This window comes from Periplaneta americana, chromosome 5 (genome assembly GCF_040183065.1).
Source record: "Periplaneta americana isolate PAMFEO1 chromosome 5, P.americana_PAMFEO1_priV1, whole genome shotgun sequence".
Lineage (NCBI taxonomy): Eukaryota > Metazoa > Arthropoda > Insecta > Blattodea > Blattidae > Periplaneta > Periplaneta americana.
Window position 1 is genome coordinate 172,935,052 of NC_091121.1, and position 19,008 is coordinate 172,954,059.

Consider the following 19,008-nt stretch of genomic DNA (forward strand, 5'->3'; position numbering starts at 1 on the left):
CGTTACTCCACAGTGGTGGACTCCGAATAGCTTTAGATTTGTCAGTGGGAGAGATATCCAGAAATGCTGCTGCAGATGGAGTCCGCCGTTTTCCAAGACTTTGGCAAAGTATTGTTGACATGGTAGGAGACCTATATTTGAATGTAACGAAAGTAACCTAAATAAATTTAGTGTGAAACAATAACTACATCGCCATTAATTTTCGAATGACTCAGTATAAAACTGCGCGCTCCATTCGCTGAACACATCGCGTCAGGCATTATAATTATTACACTCATTAATAAGTTATCTCTTACACGCTGGGAACTGAGGAAGAATGCTTATCGGAAATCAATTTATCTTATCATCGAAATGGCACTGTCGTTCATGGATAACTTTCAGTCTCGCCTGAGTGGTGCTCAAATGGAGAAGCTTGCGTATATTCTACTTATTGCTGCAGCAATACAACCAGGTAACAATTTAACTGCTTTGCATTTTGTTCTCACTTTCGTAACTCATAATAATTTCAGTTTCTACTTTAGACTTTCGTTTAATTGCCGACATTTCCTTTTCATATTTTGATGTTTATGAAACATTGATAGAACTGAAACGAATGATGATAATAGTGAAATAATGGCATAGGCCTACAAAAACAGAAGAGCATAAAATCCATGTGAAGCTGCAGCCTTCACAGTTATAATTCCGTGTACTGATGAAAAGAAGCTTACTAGGTACTCAGGCATGGCCAGGCTTCGAGACTTTGGACCCGATACAATAAATTTACTGTGCATGCATTATAGGTTATTTACTCGCTGCAGGTAGATAGAGATGTGCTGAGGTAACAACGTTGCTATTTAGAGTGGAGTACGGTAGTATGGGGAAATACACACATATGTACATTCTGAAAGTAAATATACATTACACAATGATAAAATGTCAAAAGAATATAAAAAGCATTTATTCTCCTGTCTTTTATAAGCATTTGTGTTTAATTATACAAAGTGTTAATGGTGGAAATAAGCATGTAGCAATTTTAATTTATTCATTTATTCTATTGGTCGTCTTTAGGAAGTGCAGTTACAGTACCGAATTGCAATGTACCTACAACAAGATACATTCTCAGTGTCTCGAACGTAAATCTTGTACTGTAGAAAGCTGCGCTCTATGCTGCATAACGTGATAAGAGCAAAACGAAAAAACCTAACATCATTGCAATCGCTAAGAGACAGTCCTTCATTCTCCAGTGACTCTATGTCCACTAATTTGCTGTTTATGTTACACAATGTTCCATATCCGTTATTTTTACATAAAATTGATTTCCACTTCTGTTTTACACGTTCAGTAACCGGTGTACTTGGTGTCTCATTAATTCTTTGGATCATTTTCTAAATTAATTTGAGAGCTTCCGGCATCTCTTGCTCTGACTTTTCTAACCGTGTAATAGTTTCAGACACAGTTTGTATGAAAACCAAATTATTCGTCAGAACCTTCAAATCCATGGCGTTTTCCTTTGCGAATTTGTTGTCATTCATTCTACAGTACCCCACCCACTGTACGCTATACCACTATACTCAGTACGCCGTTATGCGGATTTCCCACTGAACTGCTCTATCGGGTCCGAAGTCTCGAAGCCTGGGCATGACACGGTAGCAAGGACGCTTTTTTGTTTCTATATAATTTCGTCACATAACGTTTGTTACCGTTATCGTTAAATGTAATAGGAGACAAAATTTGTTTGTATTATTATAATCTTAAGTAGTAGCTTGTGCAGCAAATGCTACAATCCAAGTTCATTAGACGTTCAAATAAACATTTTTCAGATTTATTTTCAATGAAGAATACCAGATATTTTGAAAGTTATTTGCTTCCATAATAATGAAACATACTCCCTCTGAATCTTTTTTTATGCCAAATAGATTTTCGTGAACCTGTACACCTTCAGGTTTTTAGTTTGAACACGAAAACGCAAGTAACAATGTCAGGACGATCAGTGGGTTTTTCATGTGGGAGTGAAGCAATAGCTATTTCAGGTCATTATGGATTGTAGGTTAAAGTTAAAAAAAAATGTCAGGTTTGCTATGCTTTCGGATAGACATACCATCTTGGTATAGCTGCTGCATGTTTCGTGAACTACCTTGAAATGCAGAGGGTAAAATCATTTTATGCTGCTAAGAGATCTTGCTGAAATGATCGGGAGACTACAAAATCTTGTAGGCATCTTATTTTATCAGTAAGTAATACCTTTTGGTCTTTCCTTAGGAATCCTAATTTTTGCGCTCTCTCGAGCCAATACTGAAGAGAATCACGCATATAAATATCTACACCACACCGCCATTAAATACATGAAAAAGGCAACCCCACTTGATTAATATCTATAAAAATATTTGATTTTTAATAACAATATTATTATCTTACGTAAGTTTTATAGTTTTCAGTAACATATACTATATAGTAAATAGCCGCCACACAGTTATAATTCCATGTCCATTGTATCTAAAGAAAATGACACTCTTTTCGTAACAATTGTTCATTTAATTAATGTATTAATCAGGTTATTTGTAATTATACTATAAAATTTTTAAATGAGAATATGATTCAGCAGATAATTATTTATTTATTATTTACTTATTATTTTGCTAATAATTGTAACATAAAATATAATATATACAGAAAAATTTTAGCTCGCCCCTGAAAGAGTAGAACTCATGCTCAGGGGCGGATTCCTGAATTGAAATTAATAATTATACAATACAATTTGTCTTATGTCTACTGTGCAATTATAGTATATAAATTTATATTTACAATTTTTCAATTATTACAAAATCCATACATAACTTTTTAATTTAATACCAGAACTATTAGAATTGACAAGATTAGGATATTTAAATATAAATTTGTTATATATTTTTGGGCCTAAATTACTACTAGGGTAGGGTGGGGTTAGTTGAATCAAGGGGCTAGTAGGATCAATTTAAGCATTTGGCCTACTGCGCACAAACTGTTGCACATATAGGCAGCCATTACCATTGAGAACTTGTACAGATCAGTTGGCCGTGTTGTTGAAGCGTTTTTAAGTCATTACATACATTTTTCAAGCTTCAGGAGAACTTCAAAGACATATAGGTAAGCGCCATTTGCTTTGTTTTTAATGCCATACAATCTTCAAACGTTAATAAATAAGGCTTAGTGTTAAAATTATGTAGTTATTCCGTATAACCTATCTGTTGTCAAGTAACATACTACTCCATTCGTTCTTTTACGGTACAACTAGCGCATTCTGTTGCGAAACGTAGGAACTACGTGAGTTATACGTAAATCCAAAGGATGGGGTTAGTTGAATCATTTTTACTGGGGCTACTTGAATCATATGAAAAATATGATAAAGAAAAATGTAAACAGACAAAAGCAAGCTAATTCTCATCTGACATCCTCTGAAAATATTGAGAAAACCAGAGCGAAGAGAAAGTTGCAATTAGAGAAGAGCACACCTGTTAAGGAATCAAGAAACTAATCCACAAAAGGCAAGAAGATAGTTAGCAAAAAAAAAAAAAAAAAAAGCCAGCAGTTCAGATGAAGAATCATCACAAGAAACGACTGAAGATGACAGTGAACCATGTGGTTTTTGCGGGGTCAATTATTTTGATAAGAATTCGTTCACAAAAGGTGACTGGATAAGATGCCAGTCATGCAAAACCTGATACCATGATATGTGCGTAGGAGCAGCCGGACGAAAACAATTTACTTGTGGAAAATGTGTTTAGTTCGCCTATATTATAACTAGTTTCAGGTTCTGAGTTTATAATATTTTTTATATTATTATGATTTTATTAGTTTATAACATTGTGGGTTTGCATTTCAATACAGTGTTGCAACGAAACATGTAACCCAAATAGCCCCACTAATGATCCAATTTACCCCACCTTTTGTGAAAAATCAATGTTTTGACATGTTCTATAATATCTTGTTTATCTTGGAATATACTCGCGTATGAAAACTAAATTTGCTATTTCTTAATAGAAAACACCTCACTGCAATGTAAAATGATGTTCCAATTTTGAAAATGGGAATTCTATAGCTGTGAATTGAGACTGAAGTAAAATTGATTCAAGTAGCCCCACCCTACCCTATGATTAAATACTGTAACAGTGTTGCATTTTGGTTCAAACAATCTTAAAGAATTCATACCTTTTGTTTGATAACTATGAGAATACAATTAAAAATTATTTCGATTTTTATGTATGAATTTTATTAACACAATATAATAAATCTGTAAGTACATTAAAGATTAGAAACAAATTTTGAGATGGGAAATCAATAGGTTTATGAAGACATATTTTAATTATTTTCTTCTGTAATAAATAAAATGGATTAAAATTGGATTTAAATGAGCTACGTATGAAAATGTATTTCTGTTATAAAACAAGAGAAAAACTCAGTACAGGTAATTAACCATTTTAAACTTATATTTCGCTTTTCTCAACTGGTATTACTGAATAACATTCAATTTCTTTATTGCAGTAATCGATATTCATCTACGAGTATTTCAACTTCACAATGTCTGAATATGTTAAGTATTCATAAATATACAATTCTTGACATTTTGTGAACGAACTTTAGGGATATATTATTTACATTTTTAATTTATTCACGAAATAGTCCTAATAAATGTCACTCGAGGCCTGAGATTTAATGGCAAATCTCAGACCTCTTGTGACATTACTATAGAAAATGTAGTTACAATACTCAAAATATGTAAACAAGGATGGTTAACAATGGATATTAGTGTTACAGCAAGGTATATAGAGAGTACTGTGATACATCATCACAAATTAAATGTAACCATTTATACATCCCTGCGATCAAACAGATTAAGATTTATGAAACTCTGTTGTCCCTGAAATATTAAATATCTATTTCAAAGCATTTTTATAATATTATATTTACCGTTTGCTAAGCCTATTAAATATTTAATATTCTGTATGTGGTACGCGATATGTCAACAATAAAACTTACATTTACAGGAAGATTTATTTCTTAAGAGAAGAGAGTATTACAAAATCTTATAACTTATAATAAAGCCCACTACCGTTAATGTGAACATACATCTTCGAAATCGCATCTGAGATCTAATGTAAATTCTATCGGATATTATTTGTTTCACAATTCCTGTTCCAGGGCGCTCCATGCAATGTTACAGCTGCAGAGACACCATTTTAAGTTCATCTTGCAAAGATACGTTTGAAAATAAGAATTTTGAGTATGACTGTGGAGAGACAGAGACAAAGTGTGTCAAAGTAAAGCAAATCAGTGAGTATTTTTTAGCACACGTAGTCTTCAGACTCTAACATACTTACTTACTTACAAATGGCTTTTAAAGAACCCGAAGGTTCATTGCCGCCCTCACATAAGCCCGCCATCGGTCCCTATCCTGTGCAAGATTAATCCAGTCTTTATCATCACACCCCACCTCCCTCAAATCCATTTTAATATTATCTTCCCATCTACGTCTCGGCCTCCCTAAAGGTCTTTTTCCCTCCGGTTTCCCAACTAACACTCTATATGCATTTCTGGATTCGCCCATACGTGCTACATGCCCTGCCCATCTCAAACGTCTGGATTTTAAGTTCCTAATTATGTTAGGTGAAGAATACAATGCGTGCAGTTCTGTGTTGTGTAACTTTCTCCATTCTCCTGAAACTTCATCCCGCTTAGCCCCAAATATTTTCCTAAGCCAGACTCTAACATACTGCACCAATAATTTAGTGATTATATGTATTATTTTACGACAATCGTAGTAATTAATAATGTTACAAATAAGTCAATAAATGTTTCTTTTCTTTCCTTTTCCACATTCATCACCACCATCTTCTCCCTCCTCTGACTTAATTACTTGTGTCTGACTGGTTTCACATTAGCTTAACGCTAACTTCATTCAGCGTCTATTTTTTTTCTGGTCGCATTCGATAATGTAGAGGCTAATGTGTTTAATACATTATGCAATCAAAAATACATTATTTATTTATTTGTTCTTTCTCATTGACCTTTTATTTTAATTTAATTTAATTTAGTTTAATTTTAATTTAATTTAATTTAATTTTAACTTAATTTATTTTAACTTAATTTAATTTAACCCAACTTAACTTAATTTTATTTACTTATATATTTACTTATTTACTTACTTACTTACTTATTTATTTACTTATTTACTTATTTACTTACTTATTTAATTACTTACTATTTATTTATTTTTATTTATTTATTTATTTATTTATATTTATTTTTTATTTATTTTTATTTATTTATTTATTTTTATTTATTTTTATTTATTTATTTATTTATTTATTTATTTACTTATTTATTTAATTTTATTTATTTATTTACTTATTTATTTATTTTTATTTATTTACTTATTTACTTATTTTTATTTATTTATTTTCATTCATTTATTTACTTATTTTCATTTATTTATTTATTTATTTATTTATTTATTTATTCTTTCTCGCGCAGTATCCATACTTGTAATTCCCTATACGCTGAGTAAACTTTCAGAGTTTTTCTTTCGATTCATGATTGGCACAAACATATTGCATCCATAGTTTTCGCAAATATATGACTTAAAACCTAAAGAATCATTTGTAATTGTCCTGTACATTCTATTAATAATAAAGAAACAAAGGTTTACTTTGATGGATGTTATTTAACTTATTTTTGAGCAGAGATTAATATTTTATTAAGCAGGGAATTGGTTCATGTTGTCTATCTGATGTTTTGCTTTTGTTTCAGGCGACGATACAGTAACAGTAACTAGGACGTGTGGATTATTGTACGACAGCTTGTTACAACGGAGAGACGACGACGACGACCCCGACGGCACCACCGTAATAAATTTCTGCTACACAGAGCTGTGTAATGGATCTGCAAGGCAAACAACGTCCCTGTTTTCTACATTGCTCTTATCAAGTTGCTTCTTCATTCTTCGCTTGTTCATTAGACTATGACACCGAAGAACTATAAGCTAAGAAGTCTGCATTTATTAACTGTGAATGTCTAAATATGAATAACGAAGGTACAATAGTTTTAATACAATTAACATATAGAGGAAGTGTCTGATATTCACTTGTGTCACATGTCTATACACAGAAATATACCTAACCTAATCGACTAGCACGAGTGATTGAAGGCAAAAAACACACACACACATAATTGAAGGGTTCAGAACCATAGCGGGCCAAGCGCCATTTATTAAAATCGGAGAAAGCAAAGGTTAAAGTTAAGTGAATACCATAATTTAATGAAGATTGACATAGCATTTAATTTTAATGTGCATACTTTATATTACTTGCTATATGTTTCGTTAAATTAAGGTAATCACTTAATTTTAACTCTTGTTTTCTCCGTTTTTAATAAGTGGCGCTTGGCCCACTATGGCTCTGAACCCCTCAATTGAAGTGTTAAATTAATTTTTTATGATAGGACTGGGCTAGTTTTTTCCTCCAACGCTCTACGAACTGAGGGAGTTTTCTAATTACACGCACAATAACGCAAACATTTAAGTAAGGATTGGCATTGTTTCGGAAGAAAACAAGGTGAAAATAGAATGATTTAGGTCTCAAACACAATAACATAAATGTATAAATCATAAAAATGGCCAAATGGAGTGAGGGAGTTTTCGGATCACAATCTTCAATTGATTGTCAGATGAATGGTCGAGCTTAGCTGGTTTTCATACTGAACATATAGGCCTACTGATTTACCATTTAGTATTTGAGCTTATAATAATTAGTGAACCCATAAATTTTTGTACACATACCATGCTGTGTAATTAAGATTAGGGAAAACGAACATTTGGCTCCTACGGTTAAAAAACGTGGAGATAATCTATATGAATTGTTTCCTTAGTAAAAATATACAGGGTGTTTCATAATTCCTATTACAAAATTCTAGAGATTGTAGAGGGGACTAAGTAGATAAAGTTTTGATTGGGAACCCGTGTCCGGAAATGTATCGTTTCAATGGAAAATAAGCTTGTTGTATTTTTTTTAATTTTCTTGGGTTATTTTGCGACGCTGTATCAACAACTCAGGTTATTTAGCGTCTGAATGATATGAAGGTGATAATGCCGGTGAAATGAGTCCGGGGTCCAATACCGAAAGTTATCCAGCATTTGCTCGTATTGGGTTGAGGGAAAACCCCGGAAAAAACCTCAACCAGATAACTTGCCCCGACCGGGATTCGAACCCGGGCCACCTGGTTTCACAACCAGACGCGCTGACCGTTACTCCACAAGTGTGGACAGCTTGTTATATTCTGACAAAAATGGTATGTGGTGGAGTGAGGCGATGAGGAAAACGTTCGTGACACATGCGTTGTGCAGTATGTTTGTGAAACTTGGACTCTCACTCTGAGAGAGGAACAAATGTTAAGAATGTTCGAGAATAAGATATTCAGAAAACTATCTGGGGCTAAGATTGTGACGGTACAAAGGAACGGAGACAGTTACATATCGCATAACTGTACCCATTTTATTCGTCACGTAACATAATTACGAATATTAAATCCAGATGTTTGAGATGGGCAGGGCATGTAGCAAGTAGGCCTATGAGTGAATCCAGAAATACGTGTAGAATGTCAGTTGGGTAGAACTCCGTAGAACTGATTGTAAACAGAAGATACACGAATTTTTAAAGGAATAATGCTCTGTATAATCTTACACAGCTGCCACCAAATTGTTTTTCAATATCTGTATCAGAGGCACTTCTACACGAGTTACAACCATGAATTTCTTGGTTGGAACAACGGTCTAGGTCACTAGTCACTTCTAGTGTAACCATTTGTTTACATCGTATCGGGAGTTATTGCATGGGAGTTTGTTCTCTTTACGAATACTGGGTACTTGAACTCTGTGTATCAGGTTTTGGTCGATCTATTACACAAAATGGACGACTGCAAGACAGTGACGATTTCTACGGTAGATATTGACCGGCTAAATAAATCTAAAAAAAAAAAAAAGAATCCAGACAAATTAATATTAATAAGTGGAAAGATGTGTCATGGAAGTCGCTGAGGGATAATGGCCTTAGGTATACAATAAAGAAGATGAATGTTCTCTCAAGTAATGTAAGTTCCTACCTGTTACTTTTGCAGTAATTTATTAATTGTATTTTAATTACACTTTACCTAGTGTTAGTTGGTCAATGTTGTGTTTTGCCACTAAAGTCTATCTTAAAATTTTATCAACAGTAATCTCACTAGAGGTTTTGATTTATCTAGAGAAAATCAAAACTCGAGTGGGATTTAATTGACTATTACACGATTAGAAGAACGTATATAAAGATTATAAGTAACAAAGTACTCCAGTACAATAAAATATTAATTGACTTACGAAAATAAACCTGTCTTCAAATGTATTATTGCACCATTACGCTAGATGGCAGTTGTGCCAACTATGGAATCTTCATTGAACTCTGTAGACGGTTACTAGTCAAGAAGGCTTTGTTGATTCAGTTTCGTTTTTATTAAAACATTTGCATTCCACTTCAGTCATCCGGATCCCAGTAATCAACGTCACTTGACAGATGATTTTCAATAAATCTCAGTATTAAACAATCTCTGATACGTGACTATTCATAATATCATATAGCAGAAGCTATAACATAACCTAAATAATATACACAAGTGTTAGAAAAGTTTTAATTAACGACGATGACATAAAAAATAAACATGAATAATTTTAAAAGGAATAATTATTGAATGTACAATTTTCAAATTTGAATGTGGTTGGTGGTTCAATTGATGTTATATTGGACGTGTGCGTAATAGAAGTGGAACTCGTTGATTTAGGCCTACATGGTGTATTCAACTTATTCAGGATTTCCGAATGGTGCTCTTCATTTATTTGTAAATCGGATTTCAGAAGATGCATAGGTATGATCAGTGATTTTTATTAATTGTTGTTCTTGAATGCCAATGCGAGTCATATTTGAAACTGCTGTGCATCGACTGGAGTGGTTTGTAATTATATATATATATATATTTTTTTTTTTGACGTCCAGACCAGCGCAGTTTCAAATGTTGGCAAACAAAGAAACAAATGCTAGGGACGCGATAAAATTAAACAAATGCTAGGGACGCGAAAAAATTGTGCAATAAGCAGCCATGATTGGTTGAAATACGTCCTTTCGTACCGTTTTATTGGTCAAAAGTAGTATGACGTAGTAAGAGTGTAATTGTCACTGTAATTCATTTCAGGAACAGATTTGTGGAAATTCTTGTAAGATGTGATCACAGCTTGCTTTTGATGTCAGAAAGAAGCTGTTTAAAATGTATTACTCTCTTACAGTCAGCATTTAAAAACTGTGATTGTTATTGTCTTCATTATTAACTTAATAAAATGTATACTTAACAGATAAACCATCTGTTGGGATGGATACTGAATATATGGGATAGGGGGTTCAAATTCCATCCCCCAACTATTTATCAACTGTAATATTTAATTTTCTTTATTCGTTTGTTATCGTTACAACTTTCATTTATTGAATAGTGTCCCTACATCTCAATGCTGCAGTTCTTTCCTAATAATAGTGTTATTATTTGATAAATATTGTATGTTTATTCATAATATGACACTGAGTGTAACTTTAATAAATTACATTATATTAATTCATATTAATATATAGCATTTAAAAATGTTATAATCATTTTGTTCATAATTTAACCTTCTTATTGATTTTATATATTTCATAATATTCTGATTGTATGAAACTGTTTATTGTCTGTATTCCTCAGTAGCATTTCTGTGGAATTACATTGTTAAAAAACTTTTATGATATGTAATATGACTTTCAATAACATACAATAGTATACTTCGCTTAGTGTACAAAACATATTGATGGAATAACGGTCTATGTTGCCCGTCCGATAGTAAATTTATGAGCGGAATTACGATGTAACATTTTTGTTCCTTCTGCCCAGTTAGCAGATTGTAACATAGACCGTTATTCGGCTCAACGCTTCAATTGTCGCTAATCATCTCTTCCTATTATCTAGCATTATTTAAAATATATTTACATTTTATGTATTTTACTTTAATTCTGCTGCACAGCTTGTATTTCATTGTTTAATTTATTAATAAAATTCATAGTATTTTACTGTTTAATTCCTATGTAACTCTTGTATACACGTAACTTTTATCTAAATCAAATTGTTGTGTTCGTTGTAAGTTGTAAGTTCATTCATATGTATTTCTGGTTGAGTGGTAACGGCCTTAACTCTACCAGCTAAAATAAACCATTATCATTATCATTATTATTATTATTATTATTATTATTATTATTATTATTATTATTATTATACATCAATTAATAAATTAAAGAGATGGTATTGTATATTTAATTTCTAAGAGTCATGGACTAAGCTTTATATCGGGTAATTAAGGACAGGAATTCTCTCCAATAAATCATTGACGTCGATGCCTGAGACATGAGATAAGGCACGTTTGACAGATCAATTTTCTGTATCAAAAACTATTCTCAATGGAATGTATGTAACATTTATGTAGCATTGTGTGACAGTAATTATAGGAATACTGTATGATTATGTATACGTATATGTGTGTATTTCTAAAAAAAAAATCTATATATATATATATATATATATATATATATATATATATAATTTGAACTGGTAATGGAAATTACAGGAAAACGGCTGAACGGATTTTAATAAATGACCCCTCATTTTGAAGCTTGGAACCCAAAGTTTTTCAGAAAAATAGTAGTTTTCAGTGAAATGCCAAATTTCCTACATCATTTCCTATTTTCCCAAATCCATCTTTCGTCACTTTTGAGAACTAATTAATTGCATTTCAGAATAAAACAAAACACACACTACAATAAACAATAGACTAGTACACGAAGGCCATGACCTACAGAATTGCTGACATAGAGTTCAGATGGCTCAGATTATTTCACATCATAATGCCAATATGTCGATCTTCATTTGTGTAATTTTTTGATAACGTATAAAAATAACTTACAGTTCTGATTCTCTGGTCTGTAGTTTTCCGAGTACAGCTGTGTATTGGATATTAAGAACTACAAAACGTAAGAACGTTCGATAACATTATTACCATTAAAAATGAAATATTATAGTTAATGCAACACATAATGGTATACTGACGATATGAAAGTGAAACCTTTTGGGGCTTTAAGTAAGTAGACGCAGAGAAAGAATATTTTATATTACATCTTCATTTCTATAATTTACTGAGTAACGGCTATATATGTTACTGAAAACTATAAAATTCACGTAAGGTAACAATATTGTTATTAAAAATGAAATGCTTTCACAGTTATTAATCAAGTATTGTGGGTCTTTTTCATATATTTAATGGCAGTGGGATACAGATATTTATATGTCTGATTCTCTAATTTTCCTGGGTAGTAATTGTGTCATGCTTCCTATTTTAGCTGCGTCTTTAAACTACATCAAAATTAATTTCATATTTCTTCGGTTTAATCGATTGGATTTGTGATCGCTGCCAAGCATATTTTGTTGTAGGGAAAATGGCATGCCATTTCACTTTTGCTACCGTGATGAGTAAGTTTATTTCCCGCAACCAGCAACGAATGAAACACTGAAACTACCAATGATATACGATGGACAATTTTATTTAGGGCTCATATAAGATTCTACAACTCTGACATATCATTCGCCTCATTTTTCGCATCTCAGCAATAGATTCCTCACAACAGCCTATATTACAGAAAATATACGGGATAACATTCATTGTTGCAGAAATTAATCCAACAGTATTTGGTAGATCAGTATTGTCTGGAGGAAGCGCAAAAATTACAATCCTTAAGAAGAGATCAAAAGGTAACTTATTACTTACTGATAAAATAAGAGGCCTGGAAGATTTTGTAATCTCTTGATCACCTCAGCAAGATCTCTTAGTGGGAAAAAGTGATTCTGCCCTCTACATTTCAGGATAGTTCACGAAACATACAGCAGCTATACCAAGATGCTAAGTCTTTTGTCCAAAGCATGACAAACCTTACATTTTCTTAACTTTCACCTACAATCCTCAATGACCTGAAATAGCTACTGCATTACTCCCACATGAAAAACTCGCTGACCGTCCTGACATTGTTACTTGCGATTTCGCATTGACACTCAAGAACTGAAGACGAATAGTTCAAGGAAAAGTATCGGCATAAAAAACATTCAGAGGGAGTATGCTTGACTATTATGGAATCAAATAACTTTCAAAATGTCTGGTATCCTTCATTGAAAATAAATCTGAACTATTTTTATTTGAACTTCTTATGGACTCAGTTTGCAGCGTTTGCTGTACAAGCCACTAGTATATGTATAAAACATGTGAGAAACAAATGTATGTATTATTAATCTCAATATGTCAGCCCTACTGTAAAATATTCTAACAATATGTGGCGAGTCTTTCTTCTTCTTGCAGTTAATATTGTCACAAAGACTTGGGTATAATTTCACTAACGTTCTGTTTAATCTTAATCTTCATACAAGTTAACTCACTATAATAATGGTCAACAGCCATTTTGCGTCAGAGACAAAACTAATTCTTACTATGAAAGAGTGATGGAACGGAGAAAAATTCTCTCCGGCGCCGGGATTTGAACCTGGGTTTTCAGCTCTACGTGCTGATGCTTTATCCACTAAGCCACGCCGGATACAACCCCGACGCCGTTTAGAATCGTCTCAGATTAAGCTCCATCTCTTGGGTTCCCTCTAGTGGCCGCCCTCTGCACTACGTCATAGATGTCTATGAACGCAGGACCGAAGTCCATACATGTGTTGAGGTGCACTCAGATGAGTGACTATTTGGCCGGGATCCGACGGTATGGGCGCCGTCTTAAATCACAAAGTGATTTATTACGCATATCATCATGTGATGACGCAGAATATCTGCATGGAAATATCATATGTACTTCGGTACATCAAAATATATATAATTCTTACTAATTTTGACCTTCTGAATTAAAATATAACAAGCAAAATGTTCCATCATCCATTACGTATGGTAGTACACTTTATTAATAGGCCTATAATATTTTTATTTTCTCGAAATCCGTAACTGGCTATTTTTAATTGTTATATTCATGTTTAGAATTTATAATTATGGAGTAAACATGTACGGTACCATATGTTCAACACACAAACAGTTAAAATTTGTTGTTCTGTATAATAAAAACTAATTCGAGCCATAGCTTAGCCAACAGACTAATTTCATCAAAGAGAATAGCATTCCACCTTCTGACACACACAGAGAACAAATGTATGACAGGGGAGAAAGTTTTCTCCAACAGCCTCGATTCATAATCATACTCAAATTATCAACTATAATTAATTATCTTTGGTGACATGCTGTGTATCAAGCAAGAAAATAAGTCACGATTGGTCTTGCAAGCATATTGCAGTAGTGCCAAATCTGTGGCCACACAATTCCCACGATAGAGGGCAAAATTTAGTGAAAAATAAATTACTTACAATGGTACTACCACTATCAACTCCGTCACCTGCATAGAATATGTATTAACGTAAAATTAGCCATACATCACAAAACTGAGGGATATTTAATTTTAGTACCCTTTATTTCTTACATGTTGTCGTTGAAGAATACTTCATGAAGCTTATTGTAGAGTTTCTTGCTGTAACTTCAGTTTGTGTTTCTGAGGTGCCATAACGGAGTTCTCAGTGTTGGCACCAACTCCGGAAACCTTCGTAGAACTTTAGCGGCAAAACAGCTTACCGTTATTACTAATGGAGTGGTATGGAACAACATGAAACATAACACAGACCTGAGACCAAAAAACTGTTAAAAAATTTTACTTCTCCTACATGTATTTTTGTGTGCTGAAACCAAAAATGACATAAAAATGGCACATCACTCACCATTTTTACTGCATCCATAACCCAGTGCTCTAATATAAAATTTTGTACTAACCTATTGATGAACATCAGAAACATAATCTAGAAGGCTGTGTGATGTAGAAAGTGGAAGTTCTGATGAGTTTACCAGTTAGAACTCAATGATTTAATAAGAGATTTAGGATTACACAAGGAAAAAGTTGAGCTCTTACGCTCCAGGTTAAACGAAATGATTTTGCTGACACCAGGAATATTTCTTCATTGATACAGAAGTAGAGAAAAGGAAGTTACGCTCTACTTTTTACGATAGAATGCCTTAATATATTGGAGTGATATTCCTGGTTTGATATAAAAGTTTAATGTTCAGCATGAAGCAGTGTTCCTATATTTAGCGATAAGTCGCAAAACAGCTTACCGTTATTACTGCTGGAGTGGTAAGGAACAACATGAAACATAACACAGACCTGCGACCAAAAAACTGTTAAAAAATGTTTACTTCTCCTACACGTATTTTTGTGTGCTGAAGCCAAAAATGATATAAAAATGGCACATCACTCACCATTTTTACACAAGAGTACATTTTATGTTTTCCTGCATCCTTCTACCTTTTCCTTTTTCTTTTAAGTTAAAACATTCAACTGAAGTCATGCACTTCTTAGTTTTAGAAGAGGCATGGGTGCATGACTGAGTAGTCTAATGATTCATACGTGAAAGCCCTGATCTCATATATTTGTGATAAATGATCAGGGGTGAAAAATGTTGATTCAATGATTCTCATGGGTTAGGTCTGTCTCTCATGCTACTGCTCCAACACCCGTAAACGTGAGGAGTCGTGAGCTCCAGCTAATTCTTGGTTCTTCCTCGCAACGCGGAGATTTTCCACTCTGAACCGACCTGAAACAATGGAGTTTTGAAATTTTGTGCCGACAGTTCGTGTCAAGCAAATCAGACTACAGTTTTTTTTTTTTTTTCGGAATATGTATGGTAAGACTTTCCTGTCTTAAATTTCAACGTACCTCGTTTACATGTTTCGACCTATTTATGGGTCATCTTCAGAACTGGTCGTTGTTGGTCTTGGCGTCACTTGTTCTGTTTCCTGTGAGGGTTTGTTCGTGTGGTATAGTGTAGAGTCAAAGAATGTGTGTGTTTTGAAGTTGAGTTGTGTGTTGAGAATTTCGTTGGGGTGTGTTTTTGTGTGTCTGTATATTTCATATTCTTCTAGTGTGTTTAGTTTCTGGCTTTTTGGTTGTATTTGTAGTATTTCCATGTCTGTGTTGATGTCTCTGTGGGTGTGGTTAGCATTTGTGATGTGTTCTGCATATGTGGAGGTGTTTTGTAATTTTGTTATGGCTGTGATGTGTTCTTTTTAACGTGTTTGAAACGATCTGCCTGTCTGTCCTACGTAGAAGTTGTTGCAGGTGTTACATTTGAGTTTGCATACGCCTGTGTGGTTATATTTGTTGTTTGTGTATTTAGATGTTTTCGTAGAGTGCTATAGTTTTTGCTGGTTTTAATATATTTTAATATATACGATTTTAAAAGTGTTAGATTTCACAAAAACAAATGTGGTCAAACGTTTGGGTGAAAATTTCCACACTTATAATTTGCTAGAAAGTGTAGTGTCAACGATTGGATCAAGTGCAGTGTATTCACAATCAGCTGTTCCCACATCTTCCACCTCAACATCACAGCCGTCAACAATGCAACCAGACTCCGCAGAAGGGTGTGAGGACGAGGAAATGATATTTTTCTCCGCATATGTATGTTTCTCTTATTTTTATTTAGAGATATTTTTTATTAATTTTTAGCGACATTTCTGGGGATATTTTAACAAACTTTGGAGATATTTAGCTACTTTTTGTTGAAAAGTTAGCGAGATTGTAGGGCGATATGTTGGCAACAGTGGCATGAAGTGGATAAATGAAGATTTTGATCGATTCCTTCAAAAGAAGTCTGAAGGCAATGATCAGTGCTTTTGCACAAAGGCAACAAGTATGCTTCGTAACATGTTGGTCATTCGGTACATCTTAAAGACACTTAAGAGAACCTCGAACTGGTTCTTACAAAGATAAAATATAAAGATCGTAACTGGATGATCTGTGAAGATCTCACAGAGTAGAGTTATGCATGCTTCTTGGTCAGCAGGCTGGATATACTAAGTTTTCATATTTCCTCTGTGAATGGGACAGCAGAGCAAGAAGCAGTCACTGGGAACAAAAACAGTGGCCTCAAAGAATATCTATTGAACTTCACACAAGAGGAAAGGCAACAAACGCAACTTCACCTTGAAAAGAAGAAGGAGGTATAAAACATTTCACTAAGTATGAGTTGTTAATTATGACAATCTAATAGTTTTTGTAAAATGTACTTTTAATGCAGCAAAATATGTCAAAATGGTAAAGGGACATGGTGAAGAGATAGTAAAAGACAGAGTGGGAATTTCTCAAATCAAGACGACGAAAAACCAGACTCACCGCATTGTTTAAGGCACAAATGGGACACAAAGCATGGACCGACATCAATGCTAGATTAGCAACACCATCATACTTAGGCAGGGCAGATCATATTAGGAAGTTTAAATGCAGAAAACAAAGAACCGACGTGGCAAAATTTTCCTTTGTTAACAGCACAATAGTAGACTGGAACAGCTTACCTGCGGCAAACTTTCAGGGTGGTTCTCTCAAAATCAATACTTTTAAGGAAAGGTTGAGAAGATTAGACTGAAAATGTAATTGTAGGTGCAGTGTAATTATCAAAGTTGTGTCATGTAATTGTCTAAGTTGATATATAATTAATTAAGGTGATATGTAATTACTTAAGTTGGTAATAGTTGTGTGAAATAGAAGTACTTATAAGTTAGGTTTACTTTTGTTTATTGTAGGCGTTTATTTTAGCATAGTTTTATTCATAGTCCTGGGTTTATTGCATCTATTTATTTATAGTTAGAAGTAAATTTACGTTTATTTTATTTTTTTATTGCTGTAACTATTGTATTATTCTATATTATATATCACTGCCACCGGGTGTATACCCAATTGTAGTGTTAATAAATACATACATACATATTTGCCACAGGACATGTTTGACTTCATCACTTTTACATATTAAAATCAATAACGCTACATTCACATTGCTAAAAGGGTCACTGCACGTTGCGGAAGAATGATATGTGATAGAGAAAATCTGAGCTAAGTTTTGTATTTAGCACCCCAAGAAAGTTTAAATGTAGCATACATTTTTAGAAAAGTTTGTACGACCCTTAATTTTGCAGACCTCTGTAATAGATATAATAATATACGATCTAATTATGATGCGGGAAACAAGTAACTAATTTTTTAAAAGTTTACAGATTATCTACATCTTAAAACTGAATATCAAAGTGATTCTTACCATGCAGTTTGTTGCAAAACTACATTTACTTAAAAAAAAAGAAAACAACGGTTACTTCGAATTATAATTCCACTGCTATGAAGGCATCACAAGAACATGACTGTTCGAATTCTGGGTTATCTTCTTATCATAGAGATTATGACTCTATCATATCCATTACTCATTGAGATTAGTTATTCGAATCTTTTTGGTACCAGTTTATACAATAAATAATTATCGATTAAATTAATGCTTTTCCCGTGAGAGTACAGCATAATGCAGTGACTAACCACAGACTCTGGTGATTAACATTATTTTTGTAATTACAACGTCGTCCACAAGATAGTAGTGCTGTTCAAACATCTTCGATAGCATTTTCTGCGCATTTTTATAGCCTGTAAACTTCCCTGTTTACAAAAGTAGCCATTGTTGAAAAATTCTGGTTAAATTCACACTTCGATATATTATTTTTACATAAATCAGAAGCTTATTACTACAGTGCAATTATAGTTAATATTATTTCTTTGACTAGTACACTATAGGATGTGATCCAGCAGGCAGTGTTGGAAGGTGAGGTTTTCCCTACTCTTACAGATGTCAATACTAGTAACGAAACAGAAAACCATGGTATAAAGACATACCATAATTTAAAAACGAAATCAATTAAAAATACATTGCTATAAACCTAGATTGTTCCTCTTTAAGAAAATCATTATTATTTCTAACATTGAGAAATAACAATATATATTCAAGAAA

At 33.3% G+C, this 19,008-nt stretch overlaps 1 protein-coding gene across 1 annotated transcript; it reads left to right on the plus strand.

Moving 5' to 3' along the window:
* The first annotated feature begins 292 nt into the window (after nt 1-292).
* LOC138700280 (uncharacterized) lies at nt 293-7,181 on the plus strand. Its single transcript, XM_069826784.1, has 3 exons — nt 293-451; nt 5,155-5,286; nt 6,763-7,181. Exons 1-3 carry the CDS (start codon nt 352-354, stop codon nt 6,975-6,977), a joined length of 447 nt encoding a protein of 148 aa, XP_069682885.1. The 5' UTR covers nt 293-351; the 3' UTR covers nt 6,978-7,181.
* The last annotated feature ends 11,827 nt before the right edge of the window (nt 7,182-19,008 follow it).